This window comes from Haemorhous mexicanus, chromosome 15 (genome assembly GCF_027477595.1).
Source record: "Haemorhous mexicanus isolate bHaeMex1 chromosome 15, bHaeMex1.pri, whole genome shotgun sequence".
NCBI lineage: Eukaryota > Metazoa > Chordata > Aves > Passeriformes > Fringillidae > Haemorhous > Haemorhous mexicanus.
This window is the reverse complement of record NC_082355.1, coordinates 14318568-14346054: the sequence shown is the minus strand read 5'-3', so window position 1 is coordinate 14346054 and position 27487 is coordinate 14318568. Positions and strand designations below refer to the sequence as shown.

At 41.7% G+C, this 27487-nt stretch overlaps 1 protein-coding gene across 3 annotated transcripts in view; it reads left to right on the top strand.

The window, feature by feature from the left end:
• SLIT3 (slit guidance ligand 3) overlaps positions 1-27487 on the top strand; it is a 484612-nt gene that overhangs the window by 359964 nt on the left and 97161 nt on the right. For all 3 annotated transcript variants that reach the window (XM_059859899.1, XM_059859900.1, XM_059859898.1), the window contains 6 exons: positions 6419-6569; positions 7653-7727; positions 15442-15585; positions 18015-18158; positions 23066-23229; positions 25715-25847. In XM_059859899.1, coding sequence (XP_059715882.1) covers positions 6419-6569; positions 7653-7727; positions 15442-15585; positions 18015-18158; positions 23066-23229; positions 25715-25847 — 811 coding nt within the window. The remainder of the gene's footprint in view (positions 1-6418; positions 6570-7652; positions 7728-15441; positions 15586-18014; positions 18159-23065; positions 23230-25714; positions 25848-27487) is intronic.

Below are 27487 nucleotides of genomic sequence, written 5' to 3'. Positions count from 1 at the left end.
TTACAAACTGCAGGTTCAGTGCCTGATTAACAGAATGTGGATTACAAGAAGTGAATGAACACCAAGAGCAAACCAAACAATGCTGCTGGTGTGTAAAGTATCTGAAGGGAGGGGTTTTCATGGCACATAGCTGGGGATGTGTTTCACTTTTCAACTTCTTTTTTTGCAGACATTTATGCAGGATGATCTTATGTACATCCAAAAGGCTTATGGATTTTATTTAAATGTAATTTATAAAATAGTGTGCTTTCCTGGTATTTCTGCTCTCCTGTATTCTAGGGACATAAATTAGGATTTTGACAGATTTCTTTGTGTGCTGCTACCTCTCATTCATTGCAGTTGATGATTAGTTTAGGCAGTTCTTGTAAGTGGTGTTTAATTAGTGCAGCAAAGGAATAGAGACTTGTTCAAAATATCCTCATGGGGTTTCTCAGGAAGGTGTTTGCAGAGCTCAGACTGCATTTGTTTCTAGTAGGACTGAAAGAGTTCATTGACACTGAAATTACTGAGTTTATTACAGATATCCCACTTAATACTGTAAATCAGTATATAATATAAAAGTCTTTGGAAGATATGAGCTGTTACTTGTCATTGTTTAACAGAGTACTGTGGATTAATTTGTTTGAAGAGTCCAGGCCAGAATTTCTGCTCTATTAAAGCAGTGTAGGAATAGGGATATAGGATTCTACATCCTTCTTCACTGGAGCCATACAGAATTATTGGCAGGAATGCTAGTTATAGATATAATTTCTAAGTAAATGAGGTGTGGATTCCAGGGTTATGCATACTTTGAATTAATCGTGTGAGAAAATTAATGTGGTTTTATGCCACATTGCATGAGTCACAGAAGAAAATGAATAATCTAATGGTTTTATCAGTTCAGACTCTGGCTAGTTTGGCAGCTTGTGGATATTGAAGATTTTTCTTAGGTTTCCCTAAAAAACTGCTTCAGTTTATTTCAGTTTATTTCTTAGACTGGAAAAATCAAATTGCCTTACTTTCATTGCTGAACCAAACCCCCAGTGTGGGATGGCTAAGTTAACACTGTGCTGATTTATTTCCTGAAGTTCCCAAGTAACTCAGTGTTGTCTTTTCTGCACAGCAGAGCTGGGTCATGGCAGAGTGGGGAAGCCCAGACCCCTGCTGTATTATCTGTCATCTCTGCTCAAGCCCATGCCTTGTTCTCCATGTAGGTAATGAATAATCTGCTCGGTGCTGACTTTGTTCTTTGGGCAAATCCCCTACTAAGGAAAGTGATTTGTATTTAAAAGCACAAGCACTGACCTTCACTGAAGTCCAGAGCACTGTGAGCAGTTGCAGAGGACAGCCCCTTCCTCTCTCACCTGGGAATCCTGCAAGAGCGTTTGCGATGTGACTTCCAAAATCACTGTCCACTGGCACAGCTCTGCAGACAGAGCAGTCAGGGAGAGAGAGCTCTGTTCCAGTGGGAGCAGTCAAGCCTGAACTGAATGTTCTGCTTTATATGTCAGAGTTGCAGGAATGAGTTACAGGAGCAAAGCTGTTTGAAATAATTCAGGATGTCAGAAATAGAGAACGCTCAGCTTCCATCAGAGAGTGATGTACAAAACCCAACAAATGTGCTCAGAAACAGAATAACAAAATGCTGTCTGTGTCTGCAGTAGCATGTGTGTGCTGCTCTGCTGAAAAGGGCAGAGGAAACCAAAAAAAGAAGAAAAGAAAAGCAGTGGCAATTCCAGATTGTCAGTGCAAGTGCCACCAGCATGAGGGGCCTCTGGGAGCTGAAATCCTGCTCAGAGGGCACTCGGGGAGCATTTAAGGCCAGAGCTTGGCCATCAGCTCAGAATCTGCTGTTATTAGCATGGGCTGTGGTATTTCTACAGTTGCATTTAAATAAATGGAGCAAATCTAAATGGCATTTCTACTGAAAGGAGACACCAGGAGAGAGTAAGTAACAAAAAACAGCATAGATTGGGCATTCAGTGCGTGGTGGGAGCTGCAGGTGCTCTCTGGAAGGAGCAGTGAGCACTCCTCTGGTCGTGTTTCCTGTCATGCCAGCTCTGTCTCTGAACTCGCCCGGGCTCTGTTCGTGTTCACTAACCCCAGTTGTGCTCCAGGGTGTTCCTGCAGTAGCATAAAGGATGACCTCTTGTATCCAGCACCTTTTTGCATGGGTGGAGTGGAGAGCAGCTCTCCGTGAACCTTCAGCTTGTGCTTCTCCATGCTGCTTCCTCTGAACGCTCCTCTCTCTTTGGTGCTGCCTAACTCTGACTCTGGCTGTCCATGGGGTTTTCCTTTGTGCTTGATCTAACCATGTGGTAGAACAATACAAATGGAACATGGTTCTGTCAAGCACCATGGAAGGCTGCATACTCCCTGCAGCATGGCATGCCTGGATACTTCTGCTGGGGCAGAAGCATCAAAAGGTGAGAGATTCCCTTTCCCTTTCCCTCTCCGCACGGTGGAACGGGTGAAGTGTTGCTAACCAGGCTCCCAGGGAGCCACAGAGATGTTTGCACAGACTTTCCACAGGGCTTGCATGCAGAATAACCATTTCTAAGTCATTAGAATTACTGCATTTCTCAGTATTTCTGAGTAATTAATCTGTTTAACTGCTCTCACAATGAAGGAGTCAGGCATTCTGTTGGTTGATAATATTCGAGGGTGGTTCCAGCCATACCTACAGAGATTAAAAATCACTTTTATCTCCTTACCTTGTGCATAATGTAAAGCTGCATCTGTCTGTTTGAGCTATCCAGTGAATCCTTCTACTTGAGGTACACTTTGGATGCCATTTCTGCAACAAGACACCTGCCACTCAGTGTAACTTGGGACCTGCTCTTAATGTGCTGGCATTGCGTTGTGAACAATATAATGCAAAAAAACTTCAGAAGAGTCTGCAAAGCATTGTTTTCATCTCTTGAAAATGACATGGCTAACATGGCCTGTTTGGAAACACCACTGCCCAGTAGTTCCAGAGGGCAAAGCTGAGTCAGGAAATCCAAATGGGCCATTTTAGCTTTGACAGCTTAGACAAGATCTTCAAAATACTTCTGCCTAACTCCCCCCCTACACAGAAGTAATGACTCCTTTTCATAAAGGACTTTGAGAGTCTCATACAGAAGTTTTCTTACATTGAAATATTTCCTCATCTTGCAGATTTGTCACATCTCTATTGTGGAGCTGTCAAAAGCAGGACATGCAAGATTGTTAGGTTTTATCTGTAGTTACTGATAAAAATTAACACTAGCAATGTAAAATTATGACCAAAAAGTGCACTTCTTTTTTATTCCCCATGAGAATTATGATCTCATGGTTGTATGAAGTACTTTGGAGATTCCAGGGTCTTTCATTCAAGTTTTAGACCAACTTATGTCAATGGTCATACTTTTGGTGCCAAATTTGAGGCAGCTGGATCATATTCTGGAATGAATGTGTGAGGTCACTTTTGAGACAGCCTGATTTGTAGCAGAACAGATCCTCCAGAATTCCTTTTAAGTCCTTTGGACAAGGCTAAGTTTTAAAAACTGAAATCAGATTTTCTAAACAATGCTTTAAGAGGAGAACAAAAAGGTATTTCTCTCTGTTGCCTGATTCTCCATGTGGGGATCAGAAATGCACAAAGAATGTTTGAGCACTTGGAAATGAGATGTTCCTTTATCTCAGTGCTGCTGTTCTGTAGAATGCCATGGTGTGTTTGTTTTATGATAATAAGAAATCACAGTACCTGATAGTAGTGTCACATTGGTTGTCAAATAAAAATGTTATCAGAGTAACTAACAAATCAAATAACTACAACTGCCCTCAGTTACACACAGGCCTTGCTGTTGCCTTGGCTACCTGTTTTACAGCAAGCTTTAATTCTTCCTAATTTGGGGAATTGCTAGAGACTCCTGGGTCGTGTTCTGTCCTGCATCCTTTCTCTGTGGCTTTCCATGGATGGTTTTATAGTGCACAAGGAGTATTCCATGCCTGTGGTGGTGAGCTGTGCTTCCTGAGCCCTGTTGTGTTCTCTCAGAGCCTGGCAGTCAGGAGGAATGGATATATGTGCTTAAACAGCTCTGCAAGCAGATGGCTGCATTCACATTGCTATCCCAGATGGGAATATCTTAATAGAGCAGCCACCTGTCCAAGTGACCTCGAGGCTCAGGTCAAATAGTAAATTTTATCTAGTCTCTGGCAGGTGATTCCTGCTGTCTGTCAGGCTGAGATGGCTGAGTACTTGCTGAGCACATCCAGGCTGTTGATTACTTTTGACTCAGTGATTACCTGAGTAACTCTTGTTTACACTCAAAAAGAAAAATGAAAAAAAAAAAAAAAAAGAAAGAGAGAGAAGGAACAAGAAGTGTGAAGGTGATGTTTGCTCCCTTCCTCTCCTTCTGAGCTGAGGCCTTTCCCCTGTTTCAGTGATGGTAGCTGTGGACAGATGCCCAGGCAGCATCAACTTCTGAGAGCTGCTGCAGTGTGCAAGGTTGTGTGCCTCACCAGCAGGAGAGTGGGTGCCAAGTCAAAGTGTGATAAAATTCTTTATTTGTTCGGCCAGAAAGCTTGAGATAAAACCAAACATTTATTTTTCACCCTCCAATGTTATACGCTGCTTTTTCTCCTTCATAAAGAATTCCATTCACCCATCCCTTTTTTCCCATGGGAAGATGAATCTTGTATCCATCAGCAGACTAAAAATTTTACTTAATAAATGTTTACCCTATGAAACTTTACGTTGTTTGTGATTATTTTTTTCAACAAAAGCTTTTAGTAGAAAACTTAGTAGTGCTTCTTCGAGGTTAAAGTTGGAGATTTCCAAGACACTTTCTGATCACTGATTGTTGGTGGGTGATTCAATGTGTACTGTAATTGTAGCAGTTTTAATAAACTCTGCTTCTGATAACTGTTTGTCTTTGGTATTGTTTCCAATGAATCATAAACAACCAAACATTCTGACTACCCAGCTTGGAATGTCTAGGACTGGAAATAAAATGTTCGAGTTTTTTAAAAGGATAAGTGCTTAAATGATAATGGTGTAGGGAAAATCTTAGACTGTATTTTTATAATGCTTTAAAATGCCCACTGGTTCTAATACTTTAAGTGCTGTGCTGTCAGTGAAGTTGCACTTTAGATGTGTAATTTATAATAAGCACAAAACGAGCAAAGAATTCAGCACCACTGAAGTAGCGAGGTACAAATCTGTATGTCAGTGTTCCCATAATCCAACTTGGAATTACAAAACAAAACCAAAGTGTGTCTGTGGGATCAGAGTGTTAGATTGCCTGTAGAATTGCTTTTTTTCACTGCATCACCCTGTGGAGATAATGCATAACATAAATTAAAATAATAGTGGATTTAGGAAATGTCTTTTTTCTCTCAGAAAATAGTGCATGGTCATAAACTGGGCAGTGGTGTATTTATCAGGCAGGAAGGGGAAGCAGGTGATGAATGTCATCAAGTCTCCATAACCAAATATCAGCTCAGGTTTAAGTTTTTGTTGATGTTTTTGGGTTCTTAAAACATTTGTTCAGTTCCTCTCTGTGAGAAAGCCTTGTAATTGACTCTTAAAAATTTGGAAACCTTGAAAAATGCTTCTTGGTAATTACAGTCCCTGGGCCTTGCACAGGGCTCTGCAGTGGTTCTGGTGCTTCCATTATGAAATACGAAGTGAGTGGGCAGGAATTGCATGGTGGGGGTTTGGCAGCACTTTGCTTACACACACATTTATTAATCCTCCTGGTTCCTTGAAGCACTGAGATCGAGTTTCCAACCTGCTGCTATTAAACGAGAAAAACCAAACCTGAAAAGGACAGATTAGTTCACTGAGCCTAATTGGAAAAGCATTTCATTAGAATGGGTCAAAAACCCAGTCAAAGAGGTCTGGCAATCACAGTGTAATGGTACATCAGGGAGTGCTTCTCACTAAGTATGCTCTACCCATTCCTTAATTAAAATGAAAATGATTTAAACTGCTATTACTTTCCTTTGCTGTTTGTTTAACATAGTTAATAAAGATATCTAATTGTTGGAAAGTTGACAAGGTTGTCTAATAAAAGATTGCTCTGAAAAACAGCTCTAATGGCTGAGGTCTGAACATTTGGGACTTTCAAATGATATCTTTAAAAGTCTTTTGTCATTTGAATTCTTTCATGAGATGTCTTTTCCTTGTTCCTGGACTAAATTCCAGATGGGAAAAAAGTGACTTTGCTGGAAAATACCTCAACAGGTAGGCTTGTTAGACAAGGAATTATCCTGTTAAGGGGAGAGTGAAAAACCAGGGACAAGCCTTGGGAGTAATTTTAAAAATTGCTGAGCACAAGTCCTTGGCAAGTATTGGAACTGTGCAGGAGCTGGGGGATGACAGGGGGCAGTGCTGGGGATGGATTCCATGGTACCTCTGGTCGCTGCAGTGCTCAACAACTGTTTGCTGGAACACATTTTCCTTTTTTTGCAGGCTCAGAGGATTACAGAAGTAAGTTCACTGGGAAGTGCTTCATGGACCTTGTCTGTCCCGAGAAGTGTCGCTGTGAGGGGACAGTGGTGGACTGCTCCCACCAGAAACTGAGCCGGCTGCCCACGCACCTCCCCGAGTACACCACTGACCTGTGAGTGTGCCTCTGCCCGGCTCTGCAGCTGCACTTGTGGGCTTCTCTCATTTTTTAAGGCTCAGATAATTAAAGGCACCTCCTACTTTTATCCCTGTGGGAAAATGGGAAAGCTAATTTTACTCCAGAGCTGCACCACCTCTCTCATTTTCTTAGCACCAGCCCTGTGTCCTCCTCCAATGCTGGCCAGGCCAAGCTGTGTCCCTTCCTATCCCGTGTACCCTGGAGTTCTCTGCCTTTGCACCTGGTCATTTTTATTTAGGAAATGGTTTTAACCATTTGAGTGAACCTGTGATTGGGAGCTCATTGCATCTCAGCATTTCCTGCTACTTGGGTGGGGCAGGTCTTATTAAATTAATGTAACTTCAAGACATTTGAATATGAGAAAGCATTTTTATTGCTTAGCAACTGAAGATTCTGGTTCTTTTCTTGCATTAGTAGCCCATTCAAACAGAATTTTTATTTTTTGCATTAGTGTTGTATTTATTGTATTTATTCTATTGAAAACCTCACCAGAATTATTGATCTGAAGTTAAGAAAAAACATGAGACCTCCAGAAACACAGCAGAGACTCTACATAGCAACATGCAGCTAGGTGCAATCAGAGAGCGAATTTTACACCCCAAGCCTGCCAAGACAGTGGCCTTCACATGCATTTTGAAGATCAGCTGACTTTTATGGGAAAGGACCTGAAATCAGAGCCCTTCTGGTTACATGGACCCCATCTCCAGCTGCGTGCCAGGCGTAGCAGTGCCCCACAGAGGTTCAGTCACACACAGAGGGTTGTGTGCAGTGGATCAGCTCAATAATTCCTCATCCCATGCACTGGGAGATGAAGGGGCTCTGACCCTGTCCTTTGGCATTGCACTCTTTAGGGCATCCTCACCTTTCACTATAGATACTCCTCTGTGTCCCTTTTCCTTCAAAGCTAAACTCTTTTACCTGTAGGAGTCCTGGGGAGATGGCAGAGAGTGCCTTGCTCCACAAAGGTCATGGCTCTCTGTGTGGCAGCCCTGAATGTCACAGGGATGTATCTGCAGACATCTGTGGAGCATTAAATATCTCTCTGTTTGTTCCTCTCAGGCGTCTGAATGACAATGATATTTCTGTTTTGGAAGCTGTTGGACTCTTCAAGAAATTGCCCAACCTCAGGAAAATGTAAGTCTGAGTTGCTTGTTAGAATACATGCAGCCTTGGATTGGAAGGAAGGAGGGAGGGATGAGGTTTTATGTTTAAGTACTGCAGTAGTAGAAATCACTGTTTTAATGTGAGTTTAACGAAACTGAAGGAGTTCCCTGTTGGATGGACAGGCACAGTTAAACCACACTGACAGATGAAGACCCCTAGGCTGACATTTCAGTGGGTTTTTAAGGCTACACGTCTTAGTCTTTCACTCAGAGACTGACAGGAATTCTGTCCCAGAGTTTATTCCACTGTATGCTTATTGTTGGAGATGATTATGACATTTAGCATTTTGGTTTTGTCTCTCAAATGTATTGGGTGCCTCCAGCTGTGGTGGGGTTGTTTCAGACAGTCAAAGGAAGATAATATTATGAGATATGGACAATGGCAGCTCCTGGTGATCATTACTGGTTTAGAGAGGAGCATAAATTAGCAAACATATAGATCAGTCATTCAAATGTAGCTGTGTAATTCTGCTGACAGCCCTGGCACAGTGCACTGTATATATTTAATAAAAGCAGGGTTTTGGAAAGAGAATAGTATGTCAGATACCTGCTGATAGTCTTCAAAATGGATCCTTCTGAAGTTCTTTAAGGTTTTAACCCTATGGACCCATTGCTAATGTCTCATTTAACTGTTTGCTTTTAGTTAGGTTTTATTGTCTGGATCAAGCTAATTTAGGGAACCCAACCAAACCAGGCAATTTGTTCTGCACTTGTTTCATGTGGTTTCTGCCATCTGGAGCTCCCTGGCCATTTGAGTCCCTGTGAGATCTCAGGGGCTTTGGAGGCAATTCTAGTGGGATTCTTTTTAATTCTGCAAGAGTTTCAGATGCAGCACTGCAGGCTTGGGGTGGGGTTGTATTTGTGTAAGTACAGCCCATCAGGCTTGGGGAACTAATCACAAACATTTGCCTCATGTTTTATGAATGATCAATAATTTGTAGCTACAGTGCACTGAGAAAATGATGTTGACATTGTTAAGTGCTCTGTTCCCTGTGTAAGTAGATAGTAAACAGGAATGAAAAATGCATGCTGTATAGGAGTATACACAAACTGGAAAGCATCTGTCCTCGTCAAACCTTCAGGATTTATGTTTTGAAAATTGGAATAATTTGTTTTTATTTAAATCTTACTGCAGGGAAGTGCAGTGCTGTCCCTGCTGTCCTCATTGATCACTCAGAGGGAGGGATGCCTCGACAGGGGCTGTATTTTGGGAATAAATCCAGCATGAAACCATTGTGAGGGATTTTTAAGAGTTGGTTTCCTGTGAAACAAAAGATTCTTTTATCTGTCCTTGGTAGCTGCTGAGATCAGAGGTGTGCAGGAGCAGGTCAAACTCATGGCAAAAGGAAGCTGCACCCTACAAAGGGTCTCTTGCTGGGTTTTAGTGGCAGCCTCCAAGCAGAGGCTCCTTAGGAAATCTTTGTAGCTGAGCTCATTGCTTTTGTTCTACCTGATGCTCTAAAGAAGTTTCTCCATTTTAATAAAAGGGATTTTCTGAAAACAGTGGTTTTTCATATGAGGACAGCAACATATCAACCACAACTTTACTCAGTGGCCTGATCCTTAAAAAGGCAGATTTTAACTTCGTTTCCTGTTTCTTCCATTTTTTGAAAAAAGAGGTTACCAGGAAGAAACAAGCAAATAAACACCTCTTTCCTTCCAAGCTATTACTGGGCCTTTACAGGCCAAATCCTGCTGATGAAAGGCCCCCTCTGCCCCCAGCAAGGAGGGAGCTGTGGGGAGTGCCTCAGGGGGGATTGCTGCTGCTCGGGGTCCTACAGCAGCAGCTCTGAGTGGCAGGCACAGGGTCTGCCCTGGGGCTCACTGCTGCTGCTAAATCAGAGAGCAAGAACACTGATCCAACCCCCATTTTTTAGTGTGTATAAGGGACAAGAAACCCAACTATTGTTTGATTGACATTATTGACAGTGTCTCATCGTGTATTCCTTGTCTGCTTAAGTGTTAAAGGCAAACAGCAGGTGGAGGAATCTGTCTGGAAATTAAATTGCTTCCTAGGCTTAAGAAAACAGCTCAGAGCCTTGCAGTGGCAGGGCATTAGCCTAAATCAGATAATATTTTTTTTCTTTATTTTTTCTCTGAAATACTCTTTTTTCCCAAAATGAATCTGAATATCTGCAATGTGGGTACCTGAAGGGTATTTGAATGCTTGTCCCCTGCTTGTCTTTCGCTTGAGTTTAGGAGTAGTGACAGACCCATGCCAAGGAACTTGGAAAAAAAACTTCATTTCAGAGAGCCATGGTTCCACTGTGGCTGGTAAAGCTCCAGCAGAATTCAAGAGTCAAGAGTCAAAATGATGGGGAAAAAAGGGAAGTGTCAGACCACCTTTGCAACGTGTGGTAGCACCAGCCCCACCTCTAATATGTAATTAGCTGTTGTGGTGTAATTTGTCTGCAAATAGTCCTCCTAAGCTGAACCTTATTGTATGGTGTGTCAGCCTAGGATTTAATACATTTTAATGCAAAACAAAATTGAATTCTTGATATAAAAATGTAAAGGTCAGAGATACATAATGCAATGTGATGCCACATTTTACTGAGGAATTGAATAGCTAAGATTACCCTGCTAGTTTTTAAAAGGTGAACATATCTGCATGTGCCTTTAAAAAAATAATCAACTTCAGTAATTAGCTGCAAAATCCCATATACACAGTGTGGTTTTCACAACCTAAATTTTAATTTTCTTTATGTTTAATGGTTTTTACAGTAGAATGAAAAGTTTGGTGTAGATTCTTCTAGACAGGTCTGATCCAGTCCAGAAGTAATTTACTGGGTTCTCCAGTGGCCTCTGTTTTGTTTTCAGTGTTTTTACTGAGTGGCCTTACCTGGTCTTGCAGAGGGAAAGCTGAAGGCTCTGAAGGCTGAGGTCCCATCCCACTGACTGCAGGCTCCAAGGACTGTGCTGCTGATATTCTGCTGTGGTTAGCAAAGAGCACTTTGAATCTGCCTGGAGTGCAGGAGAAATACAAGGATGCATTTCTGGGCTCTTTAGGAGTGGGAGCAGCTCCAGCACTTGGACTTTTGGGGGTGTCCTAAAAAGGCTCCAGGAGCTGCTGCCCTCCAGCCATGCAGCTGGAAGCTGCTGCCTTTCACAGGGAATTATGCTTCCAGTGGGAGATCTTTTCACTCAACACATCAAGGTCTCATGGCAGGTAGGGGAGGGGAGAAATCCCTGTTCACAGAGGTGAAGTTTTGACTTCTGTGGAAGGCAGCAGTTCATTTCTTGCAGCAACCACCAAATTCAGCATGGAGCAAGCACTGGGAACCCCACCACTCCCTGGCAATGCCTCAGTTGTTAATCAGAGAAAAAAACCTTCCAGTGCCTGGGGGCTCCCATGGCAGTGGGGGCCTGGAGGGGTCTCCTGGCCATGACAGGTTCAATGTCCAAAACCCCCCAGGTGTGTGACCCAGAGGGAGCGCAGAGAGACCTCACTGGCTGAAATGGGATGCTGACCCACAGGCAGAGGCTGGAGCCCCCAGATGCCATCTCTAGAGCTTGCCCACTCCCCTGTGCCTTCAGGAAATCAGTGGCCATTCCACTGAGGTGCCAGCAGCTGTTTCTGCAGGGGGAAAAAAAAAATCAGCAGTGAGCTCACATTCAAAATAGAGAGGTGAACTGCCATACTTCATGCACGGCTGGGGAGAAAGGAGACTGACCTCTTCTCTGGAGAACAAGAGTAATGAAAAATGTTTACCTCAAAACCTGAAAGGGTCATCTAACAGTTCATTCAGTTAAGCCTTGCCAAAGTTACTAAGTGAACATATAATATGGTTTTTATTATAAGAAATGTCAGGCTGTGTTGCCAATAGCTGGTACTGCCAACCCACCTCCAGCGTGTAATTGCCTTTGGAGGCTTAATTTGGCTCTAAGTATTTCTGCTAGATTGAGCTGTATGGAGTGTCAGACCAGGATCTGAACGTTTTACATGTGAAATAAAATTGAATCATGATAAAGTTTGTGGACTAGAAGTCAGCTTCAAAACCAGGATATCAGGTTTCTGGGGGAGGCAGAAGTCGTTTGTGCCCTTGGAAACAGCTGTTACCTGTTGTTCCTTTCCCTAAGCATGAATTTTGCCATGGCAAATGAGGTTGCAGTCGTTTATTACACAGAAACAGACTTTTTATTTTCTGGAAATAGGCTTGAGGAGTGTGTTGTGCTTGGTGGCACTTGGGCTCAGTGTGGTTTTCACAGCACAGTCTGCTCTGCTGGATGAGGGCAGGGGTGGCACTGGGTGCAATTCACTGTCTGTCTGTATTTAAGGCTTTCAGTGCCATGCAGCTCCTGGGGACAGCTCACACCCTCAAACCCAGCCAGACTGTTGGAGAAGGCTGTAAAACCCCCTCAGCATCCTCCAGAGGAATGCAGCAGCTCTGGGCTTTTCCTCCTCACGGGTGCCTAAAGATTCCAAGCACATCTCCAGCAGACAGAAATATTCTAGGGAAACCCCACTCAGAGCAGGCTGGTTTTGTGATAAAACTGCAGGGCTGGAGGTGAGACCAAGCAGATCTTTTGTGGCTGCAGATCTCTCTCAGAGGTTTTCCAGATGGGGAGGTGTGTCAGTAACTCAGCCCTGGGGAGCTGGAATGCTGACATTGCCCCAGCAGGTACAGCAGGGTGAATGCTTCTGTTAATTCTGAATAGAATCCAGCTTGCTGTCGAAGTCATGAGATCAACAGAAATAATATTTTTATAAACTTCAGCCATAAAGTAAGTAAAATGTGACTGGAAAGTGAGCTGTGTGAACAATGTCACCTTGATAGCTTCTTGAGCTCTTCATTTCCTATTCACAGCCCCCCATAAAGCAGACCCAGGCTTACTGAAAATTTATTTTGACCTCTTGCCCAAAATAAAAGTCTGGAAATAGGATTAAATGTTATCACAGGGCAAATCAGGAAGTCCTTGTGGAAAAAGCCTTCAGGAGTTACCAGGCTGAGGTCAGGCTGGCTCCCATTTGGGTCCTGCCAAAGGGCAGAGGAGTCTCAAAACTCAGTTTCTTTTCCACTATCTTCCAGGATTTCAAGAAGAATTCCTGGTAGAAGCTCAGTGTTGCAAGAGGATGGGGCTTTTCTGTAGTGGGAGTTTGCTATAAACTGTCAGTAGGTTTTTTCTGATAAAAAAAATTCCTTGTCAAGTGTGATGATCACATATAAAAGAATCTTTAAAGCTGGGAAGGATGGAGTTAGAGGTCTCAGAGTTGCAGACCAGGCAAAAGGTTACAGTGCTTTCATTTTTTAAGCTTTATGCCAGCTGATTATTTTTTCTGGTAACTCTTAGACTGAAAAGTATGTAATTTCTCATGTTTATTATTCTAGCTGTTCAGACTTTAGGAGGAAACTTTTTTTTTCCTTTGGGTGACTGAATGTTGTCATCTCCACTTTTTTTTGTTGCATTCTGATATGGGAAACTCCAATTCAGGAAGACAAATAACAAAATCCAGGTTGGCAGAACATCTGCTTTGACAATACTCCAGGCAGGGTTGCAGGACTGTAACATCTTTACCTATTTATTACTGCACAGCTTCTCCTTTCTCTGCCTTGCAACTTTGATTTCAGTATAATGTTGGATTTTCAAATCTCCTGCATGGGAAAGGTATTTATAATTGGCTTTTTCTGAGACTGCTGGCATATTTATGGGTAATTCTGTCTTGCTGAAAAGATCAGGCATTATTAACTCAAATGAGCAGAGCTGCTTATCTGCTGAAGTCCTTTGGCAGCAATTAAAATTCAGATGTTAGCACTGTATAAAGGTGCCAATTCCTTTGCAGATGGTGGCCAGCTTTTGTCTCCAATATTTTCTCTTTTCTGCCTTCAGTATCTAATAGACCATTAAAATTGCCCCCATGTTTTAATATATGTACCTAAATATCTTTTGTATGGTAAAAAGCAACTAACAAAACTTTACAACTACAACTGTAGGTCAGTTTGCAATCTGAAAATCTTTGTCTATTATAGTAACTCACCCTCCCTTCCCACCACAAACATTTACTTACTTATTCTGTGCAAATATGCATCGTGGCATGATCTTTACCAGGAGGGGCATCTTTGGGAGCATTTATTTATGCCAGCATTCAGAAGAGATGCTGAGCTATAAACATTTCCACTGGAGAAATAGCTGAGCCCCAAAATTAAATGCATATGCCAGAATATCCTCCCTTGACTTGCTTTGACACTGAACATAAACTCTTCATGTGAGCCTTAGCACAAAGCACTAAACTTCTGGAAAGAGAAATCTGCCTGTAAGTATTTCTAGATGTTTTTATGTTATTTTTGGCTGATTGCTGGCGTGCTCCTATTCTTTCTGATCACAAGAAAGCACAAGAGGTGATGGGCCACATGCTGTAGGGCCCACTCTCTGACAGTTGTTCAGCAGACATAAACCAGTGTACTCCAGTTTCCCACATGAAACATATTTCCAAGGCTCTTTTTTTTATTTTATTTTATTAAGTGATGACTTCTGAAAAGAGCAAGACCCACATTATTTCTATCTGAGGCCAAGCTGTCCTCTTTCCATGTCTTCTGTCAACTTTTATCCCAGTAAGATTGCCAGCCCTTCTGAGCAGAGTAGCCCAGGTGTTAATCTGATACCTTGTCATTTGTTTTATATCACCTGGAATTGGATTTTGAAACGATTCCTCATGCTGTGTCTGTGCTGGGATCATTTCTGGAATAATGTGCTATTCTGCATGAGTAATGGTGTTGGAATTTAGCATCTTCTTGGGAGCAAGAATATGTCTTGTACTTTCTCCTTTTTGTTATATATAGTAAAACAAAGACCAGTGTTTCCTGTCACAGACCTCAACAAATAGAATTATTCATCATAATCTATACAGGACATCATGGGAGATATTTGAAGGACTCAGGCTCAGAGTTTTAATGTGCTTAAGGCCTTCTACATAAATGTTTTTAATAATTAAATGCCATTTATTTTTATGCATCTCTGATGGCACTTTTATCATTCAGAAATTGTCTGTTCATGGGGGTTTTCACAAATATGAAATATTCAAAGATTAATTTTGCATTTCAGGAGAACTTCGTTTGACTTTGTAGATCAAAGTTTTCTAATGTGGATCTATAAGCAAACATCTTGAGACTGTATAGGCAGAGTAAATATTTAGAAAATAATGCTGTGTGTTGCAGTGGCTGTGCACTGACAATTAAAAGATACTTGTTTCATTTTGAGTGGTGGTTTTTAGTTTAAGTGCACATACTAAAGTTGGTATCAGATTCATGGTACAGTGGATAAAAGTGCTCCATATTTCAATTTGTGACACCATTTCAATGGCAGTAACATTACCTGACTCCTGCCCACATCCAAGCATTGTCCATAACTTCATGGGCATGAATCAGATGCTGGAAACTCCCACTTACTGCTTCCAGAGACATGGATAAGAAACAACTACATGAGGTGTTAAAATCTGGTAGCAGTGTTAATTTAAATTATCTTGATATAGCTGAAATAATTGTGGTTGTGATGAGTGCAAGGGAGCTATTTGTGAGAAAATAGGAATGCCTTTGAATTTCTGGATGCTCTCCTTGCTGGATGAATAGGTAGGTCTCTCTAGATAACCACTAAAAGGATCAAATTCTTCCTATTCTCCCTCCCTCCTGTGTGATGTTTGGAATAAAACACTGCTGATTTTCTCGTTGTCACTGGGTGTGTCCTTGCAGAAACCTGAGCAACAACAAGATCAAGGAGATCCGGGAGGGCGCGTTCGACGGCGCCGCGGGCATGCAGGAGCTGATCCTGACAGAGAACCAGCTGGAATCCGTGCATGGGAGGATGTTCAGGGGCCTCACGGGGCTGAAGACCCTGTAAGTGAGAGCCCTGCCTTTGTTCCTCCCTGGGCAGGGTGGCAGTGCTCAGGCTCAGCAGTGCCTGCTGAAATATCTGCCATTACCCAGCCAGTGCTGCTGCTCCGCCTTGAGGGATTCAGTCTATCTCTGGTCCTGGGCAGGTTTGAGATTTATGAGCTGTTCCTGTAAAATGGACAGATTTTCACAGGACTGGCATGATGGGGAACCTGTCATGTGTCAAATTTGTGCACTTCCAGTCATTGAATGCTTTTATTATTTTGTTATTTCCTGTGGAAATGAGACGTGTAGGAATGTGTTTGCTGTCTCCTTGTCCGTCCTTCCGCTGTTCCTCCACCCAAATTGGAGCTGTGCTGTAGAAAGAAAGCACTTGACTAGGTGGGGCTGTCAAGAAATAGACTCTAGGAATCAAACTACAATTAAAATCTGCAATTTCATTAGCAAAAAAATACTACTTATGTTGGAAGGTATCATGACACAATTAGTACAGTCCTTACTCAAGTGTAAAAAGAAATTCAAATTTCATTTCAAGGACTTTGTTCTGTGATGACAAATATGGAACTTTTGCTGTTCCATTAACATTTTTTGTGGTTACAGCCATCTGTTCTTCAATTTAATGTATGCACTTTACTAAGGGATTTGAAAATACTGCCCATAGATTTTAAATTAATTTTTATACTGTAAAGCAGCCTGTGGCAGTGCTCCTAAACAAAATTCAGCATTTTTTAATAAAAAGATGCTTAACATTCAAGCTATCCTGCTGACCTGACCTACATTTCCCCCAGCTGATAAAGCAGTCTAAACATACACAGCATGATATGAGGATTTGTGAGTCTAAGTGTTCTTTCAGGAAGGGCACACAGTGCATGGTGAACCATGATATGAAACCAAAGGGTTTGGCTTGAGGGACATCTATTGCTATCCATTAATTGACTTTCTTTCAGCATTAAAATAGTAATCTTTTGCAAAGGGGCTGCACTCGTCAGGGTCATGGTCCAGCTTTTAAAAGGCTGTATGTTCCTGCAATGTAAGAAATCACTGTGCAGGACATATTGGCACTCAAATTATCCCATCCTGCAGTTCTGCTGCCTGATGCATCCCATCCAGGGCAGGAGAAATGTTTCCTGCTGCTGCTAAGCCACTAAGGGCCTTATTCTCTCATTTACTGCCTGTTCATTTTAGAGCTGGAGCTCTTGACCTGGCAGAGGTGTTTCTCTGTGCCCTGTGGGTCTTTCCTGACACAGTTTCACCCCAGCTGCAATCCCAAAATTACAGGGACCGTGGTGCCTCTGCTGGTAACTGCACAGAGACCAGAGATGCAAAAGCAGCACAGTGTTCAAACAGGCAGTGTCTGTGGTGACACTGTCAGTGTTTTCTCAGCCACATCTAAACTCTCTCTGGTGATTTTCAGGTAGCTGTTGGTGTAGCATTTCAATGCCCAGCTGGCAGATACCAATCTGAGATTTAAATTCAAACTCCTGAGGGAGTCTGAATTTCCATTGTTCACTGCATGAGTTTGATACCCAGGGTTTAACCCACCTCATTTTGGAGGATCAATCCACTGCAACAGCAGCAGGAGCTGCATGTATTTTGTGGGTCTCTGGTAGTGTGCTTTAATTACTGAATGATTTTTCACCTAAGTAGGAATATCACAACAGTGCAGTGGTGTTTACAGACCCAGATATTGATTGGCATGCAGTGTAACAAATACACATGAGCCTTTTTTGCAATGGAGTGAAACAAGATACTCCAGTCTTTCAGATTAATTGGACTTTATTGTCGAGTTCATTGTTACCATAACAACTCAGAGAGATGTATCTTCCAAAACACAGCCCTGATTCATCTGGTACAAGCACCAAGCAAAGACCAATTTATAGAATAATTACTGGGTTTTGTCTTCACAATTAATGATGATAATGACATTCCAGAGCTTGTGCCAGGTCTGGAAATCTTTCCTACAATCTTCCTTGATTTTTGATGAGGGTTCTGTTTTCTTCTGTACTTTTGTAGTGTGGATTACAAAAAACATCCAGGACATGAGCAGAAGTAATGCAGCCAGTATTGTTATTGTCACACACTTCTGGCAGTCTTACTCAAATGATCTCTGAAATACATCTCAGCCTACTCTCAGATATTGATTAAATTGAGCCTTTGGTTTTTATTTCAGGTTTGTCACTAGTAATAATTTTAATTGCATATTGCTTTCAGATGTGCAGCTCCCATCAGCCTTTAATGTTGAGTGGAAGAGATGCATTTTAAATTCACAAGACCACGTTTACGTGAATCTAACCCTCCTCTGGCTGTGTTCTACTTCAGCAATCAATAAAACCAGAATGGTTTCCAAAGCATCTCTTGATGCCCTTGGTAAAGCACCTCCCATCCTGAATTATTATCCAGTGGTTCCTAATTCCCTGTTTTAATCCTTGTAGGATGCTGAGGAGCAATTCCATCAGCTGTATCAACAACGACACCTTTGCTGGCCTGAGCTCAGTGAGGCTCCTGTCCCTGTATGACAATCACATCAGCACCATCACCCCGGGAGCCTTCAGCACTCTGGTCTCTCTGTCCACAATGTAAGTTATCTTTTTATGGGATGAACGTGCCATGGTGATGCTCTTCTGTGCTTTCCTTTTAAAAAAGACATTTCAGTTTATATGGAAAACCTCATCTAGGGAAAGAAAACTCCATCCTACTGAAATCACAGGTTTGGAGGATACAAGGTGGAATTTTTATTTTTAAAAAAATGGGTTAGTTTCAGCTGGAGGGGCTGACAACACTTGCAGGTTGCCAGCCTCAGGCAGGATGCCTGTGTTTTGCTGTGTCATAGCCCAGTGTAACATACAGGAGAAGGTCATGTAAAACAATTTCTGCAGATCCAAAGAGTGTAGCTTATCACACACTCAGCTCCCTGAAGCTGCTTTAGTGTCAGTAGAGTCTGACTTTGTAAGAACAGCTTTCTTGGATTTCAGTTAAATTAGTCAAACATCAGAAGTCTACTGGCTAATTCTTGGATTTTCAGAGCATCTGAAGAAGACAAAATAGTAAAGTCTTACTGAATGTGAATTTGAAAATCCCAACCAAAGTTTTATTTAAATTCTCTTACACTTCTCAGTCATTCTTTGAAATATTTCCCATGCTTCTTAAATACTTTTAAATGGTTTTTTGTGTGTCCATTTTAATAAAGTACAGACTGATAAATATGGAAAGAAAGTCTGCCTTTTGTTTCCAGCTGTGAAAGGGGACCCTGCTGTTGCTGTTAATGGAAATTGTCTGTCTTGAAAATACAGCTTAATTGTCCAGTCAAAATAAACTCTCAACCCTATTGCATTTCAGGATTGGAAAACATTCTTCATCATGTTTGGGCAGAGAAGGAAGTGTTGAATCTCAGCTGTTTTGTTGCTGACACTTTCCCTTGGCTGTGGCAACTTTCCACCAGCAAATCAGTTATCATTTTGGCATTAGCTCTGTGCAGCATAAGGAGCACGGAATTTTCTTTCCTTTTACATTGTGTAGTCCCAAGAATCTCCTCAAAATTGATGGACAAAGAGAAAAACACAAGCAGATTATTTTTATTGACTGTTTTCAAGTCTCTGGTCAAAGCAAGTGGCTCTTGCTGAAAGCTTGCTGTCACTGTGCTGCAGGCAGTGCCTGCTGCTCCTCTCTTCTCTGTGTGCTTCCCTCCGTGGCTCCCTTTGTGCAGGGACTCCCTGAATCAGTCTGTGAAGCCCCTGCCTTGCTTTCCTAGAATTGTCCTTGTCATATTTTGTTAGGAAATAGCCCATTTTCCTTTTTCATCCATGGGAAAAGATTGTGGCACTTTCTAGCAAGAGCAATTAAAGCTGCTGCTAATTGGAATGCATGGCTTAGGCACTGATGTATAATCCTGTTGGTCCCTAGCTGTGTCTTGGTGGAAGAGTTTGTTCTTTGACACATCTTCAGTCTGTGTTTGATCTACAGAAAAGGTGTGGGTTGGACTTCTTCAGACCCTGGGTTGAGGCCATGGTGATTTTTGCCATACAAATGCAGAATTCAGCTTTGGTCATTTCACAGCAGCACCCCCTTGTAGGTGGATTGATTGAAGTTAGATGGTGTGACTGTTTTCCCTGCTCAGCCCACACTTTGGGAGCTAATGGGGTGCTGTAATGCCTTACTTTCACATCTATCAATGGGAGACAAAAACTCATGCAATGCTCCATTTCCATTTCCATATTGGCATGTTTGCAGCACTAAAGAACATTGTTCCTTTTGTTCTTACCCTTTGTGAGTCAGTCTCGTTGATATTCTCAAAACATGGACAGCTCTGAAAACAATACCCCATCTAATGATTTTCAATAGAGGAATAACATCTATTTGGTAGAAAAAAATTGCAATTTTTATTTTGTTGTTGGTCAAACTAGGCACTGTAGTATCTTAATTTGAAGTGCCCTTGCAGTTCTTCACACAGAAAATTCAGTCATGTCTTTTAGTCCTTACACAGTCCAGGGAGATATTTGCAAGCAGAACTGCTTTACCGTGGATTATTATTAAAATAACTGCATGACTGCATAATGCCAGAATGACATAAAACTATTCTTGTATAAACTTAAAATAAATTCCAGAATATATTTTCAATCTAATTTCAAAAACATCCAGATGTGTTCCAGCATGTTTTTCTAGCAGGTCACTAGAATCCATTTAAATAGTTAATATTCTATGACTACTTTGTAATTTTGAAGAGCACTTGTAGCAGGATATACATATTTCATTCCTCAAGACTTCTATTTCCCCTTGATTTTTAAAATATGTCTGTGTCCTTGAGTAAACACTTCTGAATTTAATGTTAGTACAAAATCTCTGCTAAAAGTTTGATTGCTGTATTTCTGTCTGAGTGGGTAAATCACTGTTGTATGTGTAGGAACTCTGATTATTACTGATGAGTTTTCACATCAATTTTTCTGCCCCACATTACTGTTTCTGATTTGAGAACTCCACTTGAATAGTCAGTTTCCTCAGTAAAGCTTTGACATACAATTAGCCTTTCCAGACTTTCAATTCCATTTCAAGTCAAGTAGGAAATCTCTTTATCCATGTGATAGTTTCGGGAGAGACTTCATCTAACATTTCTATCAGAAGTTGCATCACAGCCTTGCCATGGAAAGAGCATGTATGTAGGGACATGTGTGAACTTCAGACTGCATTAAAGATAAAAATCCCTGCTCTGTGTTTGGAAAAGGATAAAATCTAGAAGTTGCTAAAGGGGCAGAAGATCACGTGGAATTACTGACAAAATAAATTTGTTCTTTTTCTGCCTGGAGTGATTTGAAATTCTAAATGGGAGATTTTTTTAATTGTTAATTTTATCTGTAACAACCTATTTCTTTCTTACTCCCTAAGAAAAAGCATAATCCAACTTCTAAACCAAAGAGTCCAAAAATTTTACATCATACGTTAACCTGTGTTTGCCAAGAAGAAAAGGAGGTTTTGTGGATAGTTACATGAAGTCTAAACAATCTGTATTCCCTGGACAGGGATAGTTTCTATTTTTTGATATGGAGCATTTTGTAGATGGAATGTTTGTGAAAGTTTTTGATAAGTCTTGGTAAGACGCTCCCTAGATGTGCAGAATGTCCCTTACCCTCAGAGCTGCTGGTTTTCCAGAAACCTGATTATACACACCTGCTGTTTGTTCCCAGTGGTAGATGATTCAGTTCAGAGGTTTTGTGTCATGGAAGCAGCTCTGTGAACATGATCTCACTCTCTCCCACCAGTGGAACAAATGGCCTTTGAAGCACTGCCTCGCTCGGGTCGGCGGTGCAGACATTTGGTTCAGGCACCCTGCTCATGCCAAAGCCTATCAGGGTGGAAAATATACAAAGCATCCTGCATGTGGTCCCATTATGGAGTAAAGAAAATGGAAAACAATGCAGAAGGAGAGCAGCTAGAATTAGAGTATTGCTTTCAGTGCTTTTTTGCACCTTCTGTATGAAAGCTCTTGTGTAACCTGTTGGGTTTCTCACCTTTCTGCAGCATTTGAATCTAAGTGTGAAGCAGGTGGAGTGTTTTTATAACATTATGCTGAGTTTTCTGCTCCCCCCAGTTCTCCTTTCTCCACAATGTCCATAAGGCTGTGTTAAATCCACATGGGATTAACCCCAGAGCCCCAGGGCAGAGCAGTGATTGAAGTAGGCTGTGCTGCAGTGCTGAGAGCAGCTGTAAATCATATTGTGGCTGTGTGATTTTGGCTTAGAACCTACAGAATTTAGGAGTTGCTTTGGGTTTGCATTCTAACTGCCCCACCTCAATTGTGCCACATGTTTTTGTCTTCAGTACTATTGTTTTCTGAAGGAATTGTTTGGCTGAAGTCCTAATGTGATTTGAACTGCATATTTAGGTTTGTGAAAGCATCTTGTAAGTGAAGACTTAAAAGCTACTTCAGCTACTACACCTGCAATTGAAGTGCCTGTTTCTTGCCTTCAAATTTCTTGTCTTAAAAGATATGCTATGATTTAAAGAAATTTCATTATTGTATTTCTTTCTGTGCTACCAAATGCTAACTCTTGGGCACACTCATACATGACGTGAATATTCCATCAATATTAGTTTAGAGACTTCATTTTGCCTGCACAGGCCCTGACAGCTCATTTTTCTTCCATGAGGCAGCCTGGGACTGAGGCTGCTGATTCTCCCTCTCTGTACAGAGCATGGACAGCTCTCCCTTTTTACCAGGGATCTCAGCCTCTTTCCTTCAGCTGAAGTTTAGTTAGGAAGGAGCTGCCACGCCAGGCTGTGTTCAGGCTCCATCCCTCTCGTGGAGGTGTCAGGTGATTGCTTTGGGGGCTGCACACCACAGCACCATGCCTGGCCTGCAGCTCTGGATAGAAGGTATTTCAGGGGCTGGAGCAAGATTTGAAGCAGAGCCCCCAAAGTTCACAAGGCAGCAGAGCAGATGCTTTTCCCTGCAGGTACCCAGAAATCTTCATAAGTGGCTCAAGATGACAGTGCTGCTTTATATATGTATATATGTACATGTGTAGCACTATCCTTGCTGTTTCAATAGGAACCCCAAATTCAGCTTGCCAGTGGCTCCCTCCTGGCTCTGCTTTGTGTGGGCTGGGGCAGAGGCAGAGGAATGGGAGTGCTGGGGCAGGTACATGGTCATGGTAAGATCATGCACACGTGGGTGCAGTTTGTGAGGTTAGTTTAGATTTGGGTGGGAGCTGTAGCTTGGGTTGAATTCCACGATAAATCCAGCCCTGGGAGTGATGTAAGTATGTTTAAATAATAATTCTAAGCACTTTGGTTTATAAACATATGTTTTTATATGCATAACTATATATATTTTAATTATAATCCCAGCCCTAATATTAAACCTGCATCTGCAGGATGGAGGTGGGATCTCACAGGAAAGAGCCTGGACTTGGAGCCCCTCATCTTTCTGTAGTTATTTCAGTGTTTCTGTATGTTCATGTGTAATGGAATCATGGTTTTTTTTCCCTTTCAGTAATTTGCTGGCCAATTCCTTTAATTGTAACTGCCATTTGGCCTGGCTGGGGAAGTGGCTGAGGAAGAAGAGAATTGTCAGTGGAAATCCACGCTGCTTGAAACCCTTTTTCTTGAAGGATATTCCAATCCAAGATGTAGATGTCCAGGACTTCACCTGTGATGGTAAGAAAGTCCAGTTTGGTTTGGCACTTGTGGTCATGTTGAGAAGGCTCCTCCCTACCCAGCAGTGCTGCAGAGGAAACATTTTGGCTTGGTGCTGGAAAAGGCAGCTACCTAGAGCTGAAGATCATTGTTCTCAATTAGTGGAATATTTTTATTCTTGATTTCCAGTTTCTGAATTTCTGCTATCTACACCTAAATATAAGAATTATATGAATTTACTGTAGACAAGTGCCCTGCTTTGTCTAAGGCTGGTGTAATCCTGGGCCTTCCTTTCTCTTAGTTAACATTTTGAAACCAGTGGGAGTTGTGCTTGCTTGGAAAGTCTCTTGGATTTGGACACTGTTCAAGGTCACCAGTAAAAGGTGAAAATACAGGGAAATTAAAAAAAAAAAAAAAATCCTTAGACATTATTTGGAATGACTCAGTGATTCTTCATGCTTTGTTGGGTCTGTGTAGGTTTAAAAGAAAATACCCTGACATTTCTTTCATTCTCCAGGTAGCTTTTGTCTTCTGGTCAAGCAGACTTTAGAAAAACTAGTAAGGAGAACATTGCTTGATGAATGCCATGCTAACTTGACTTGCAGCTTGTTGAGACCAGAGAGGCTGGAGGTGCAGTTAGTCATACCTCTGACGAGACAATGAGAGTGATAGAAGCTCCCTACTTAGAGTAAAAATTAATTCCTGTCCTAGTCAAGCAATCTGGCAACAGGCCCAGGTTCTGGAGCTCAGAGCTCAAGAGACCCAAGTTGAGTCATAAAAGAATAATTCACTTTTAATTTGAGAGAAAAAAGCCCCAAAACCAACCAAAATCCTGGTCCACAGACTGACATTCCACACTTGGGAGAAAAGAAGAATCCTGGTGCACGAAATGTCATTCCACAGTTGGGAGCTCTCTCTGTCAGGCAGTAACTTGGAGTCGAGGCAAATGGAAAGTAGGTGGTGGCAGGGAGTGAAACACAGAACACAGGGGAAAATTAAATATGCTGAAAAAACATGCTCTTTCTGCAGGTTTATGAAGGACTTTGAATTTTGTTTCCAGTCATTAAACACAGTGGGGAAGAAAAGGAAAAAAAAAAATCTTCTCTGTTCTTCTGTAGTCTGGTGGTGCCTCCCCAGCCCTCTGATTCCTACCCATACAGTCAGGGGTAATTCTGTTATCTTCTATCAGGACTTCCAGTCTTTTTCTTTAATCTCAATGCTCGTGGGTGCTTCCAGCAGAGAGAAGAAAGAGCCAGATCTGTCTCAAGGAGTCCTTGCATCAGTTAGAAGGAAGGAGCAGGCTGGGGGCTCTGGGTCTCAGCCTGGGCTGCCCGTGCTCACACACAGTTGTGTGCTTCCCCTCCCTGTCATCCCCAGAATGTGCCACGAGTGTTTCCTTTCACATCCATCCTGATCCTGCAGCAGGCATGTGCCTTATGTTTTGCAAAGCCTGTTGCTTTTGGGGAAAATCCATGCTTTAATGCTCTGAGCTTCAAAGCGTTGGTTTCTACTGCAGAAACCCTATTGTTCTTCAATTACAAGATTCAATCTGCTGTTTATGGACCTTTGAAACCATTTTTGAGGAAAGCTGATATTTTTAAGTGTGCACAGATGGATTGCCAGCAGTTGGAAGTGTGCTGCTTCAGTTTGTTGTTTGCCTGGTTATCGTTGTTGAAAACAATGAGGCTTTACAATTCAGATCATAAACAAAGTGCCAGGCTGAATTTGAAAAGTAAAAAATAAACGTCTAGAAGCTGAACTTTTAAAAAGTCTTCCAAAAGGAGAGCAGATAGTGAATATCATCTCTCTAGATGAATTAAAGGACAATGTGCTGGTCAAGCTCTCCATTTTAGCTGGTGGGGGAAGGATTTGGGATTCATACACTGGATTGCACTATAATTTGCAGAATTATGAAGTAGATTCTCCTTAGGGAAAAAAATATTTTAAATATATTAAATAATATTTTAAAATATTTCTTTTCAATTTATGAGCTGCTCATGTTGCTGCCTAAAGAGCTTGCATGAGGGCAGGGTGATCCAAAGCACTGGATCTAGTGTAGAATGAAAAGTAAAAAAAAAAAACATCTAAAAGCTGAACTTTTTAAAAAAGTCTTCCAAAAGGAGAATAGATAGTGAATATCATCTCTCTAGAGGAATTTAAGGGCAATGTGCTGGTCGAGATCTCCATTTCAGCTGGTGGGGGGAAGACCTGGGATTCATACACTGGATTGCACTATAATTTGCAGAATTTCAGAGAAGTTTCTTAGGAAAAAAAATATTTTAAATATATTAAATAATATTTTAAAATATTTCTATTCAGTTTATGAGCTATTCACGTTGCCTAAAGAGGGAAGGGTGATCCAAAGCACTGGATCAGTGTAAAATGCTGTGGTGGTTGCCCTGGATTCAGGCTGCCCCTCCCGGGTCCTTGTCACCAGTTACCTTCAGAGGGGGTGCCTTGGGCTGCAGTGCTGATTTCCTCACACCCTGCCTCTGTCCCTGTGCAGGTAATGATGAGAGCAGCTGCCTGCTTTCCCCTCCTTGTCCTTCCCAGTGTACCTGTGTGGACTCCGTGGTTCGCTGCAGCAACAAAGGGCTGCGGATGCTGCCCAAGGGAATTCCCAAGGACGTGACTGAGCTGTAAGTTACCTTTTACCTATCCCCTCTCTCGAGAAGTTCATCAAACTGCATCCTAGTGAGGCTTTGTGGGTCCCTGGGGGCTTTGCCTTTGACTTTAGTCATCTGTGCTCTGCTGCTTCCTGTATGTTCTGCCCATTATTCTCATTCTTATTTGTCCCTTGACTGAATAAATCGTTTTGTAATGGGAACAGAGTTTATCTGTCCTTGTACCCATTAATTCTGGGTGGAGGAACAAATGCATTTATTAGTATCAAATAATCCTGTAGTGCTTCTGTGAGAGCCCAAGCTCACAACAGGCAGTTTGAAGGGATGATGAAAATATGTTCCTGAGTTACGCAGCTGTGAGCTAATTATCCTCTTAGGAGATGAAAAAAAGGAAGCTAGTGGTGGAAACAAGGAATTCTTTTCTCCAAACCTCAAAAAATGGCTAAAATAACAGATAATTAGATTATATTGCAAAGTAAATTCATCCTAGTTTAGAACCATCTTTCTAGTTGTCTTTTCATCTATGCTTCACTAGGAATTTATAGTGGATTTTCTTTCCATGGAAAGAAAATATCCTGATGGAACTGCTTGGCTTAAGCAGTTGGCAGTAGAAATACTGAGCTTTTCCCCTTTAGGCCCTTATTCAAATCTATCCCAGGTGAGTCATTACTGAAACTTGTTACAATCTCATCAGCATTTCTATGTGAAAAGAATTGGTTGAGTTGGTTGGTATGTTTGATGAATTTTATAATGAACTAAAATCTGGTTCTGCTATTTTCTAGAACCAACTATTATTTTTACTCCCTTCACGGGGGGAGAATGGGGCTCACACTGTTTTTACCAGTGCTGTGGACAATTGCAAGGCTTTGTGGGTGCATGAGGGTACTGGGGGTGCCTGGGGTAACTCAGCATGGAAACTTTGCATTAATGAATGCATCCTTGGAACACTGTTGACCAGGGCGTGGTTAATAGTGAATTGAATTGAATTGAAAGGCAATTCTTGGCCTGGATTCCTTTATATATTGCCATCAGTGTTAAGAAGTCTGCAAGGTCATCTCTGCTCTGCTTTTGTTCAGGTTTCATTGCATTCAAATGTAACTTGCCAGCAGTAAGGTATCACAGATGTTACTTTGATTTCCACTGCCACACGGAGGAATTTTTATGTTTAAATTTTGCATATTGAGTTCTGCTGATAATATCTGATACCCTGATGACATAGCTTTCACAAAAAGAGTAAAATTACTCTCACATTCTTAAGAACTGCTAAATTTCTTAACCATTTCTTGGCAAATGAGGCAATAGCCTGGAAGTGAGCAGTCTGAGTTCACAGGAGTTTACGTGACTGTCTTCTTCAGTAGGAGCCTCTTGGCTGTGCAAAGCTCTAGTTCAGCTTTCTGCTTTCCATCCAGAAATGTGTCAGCAGAACACAGACAGCCATGGACTGCCTGGCTCTGAATATTTCATATTCTGCAAATATAACCTTTGAATCTGTCCCAGCTGTCTCAAAATTCAATCCTGATCTCATTCTCCTCTCAACTAACATAAACTGAGCTCCTTATTTGTTTCTAAACCAAAAGATGGGTTGCAGGTACTGAGGCATGAAATTTCATGTGTTTGTGGAAACTGTGACAAGAATGAAGTAAGTAAATAAAAAA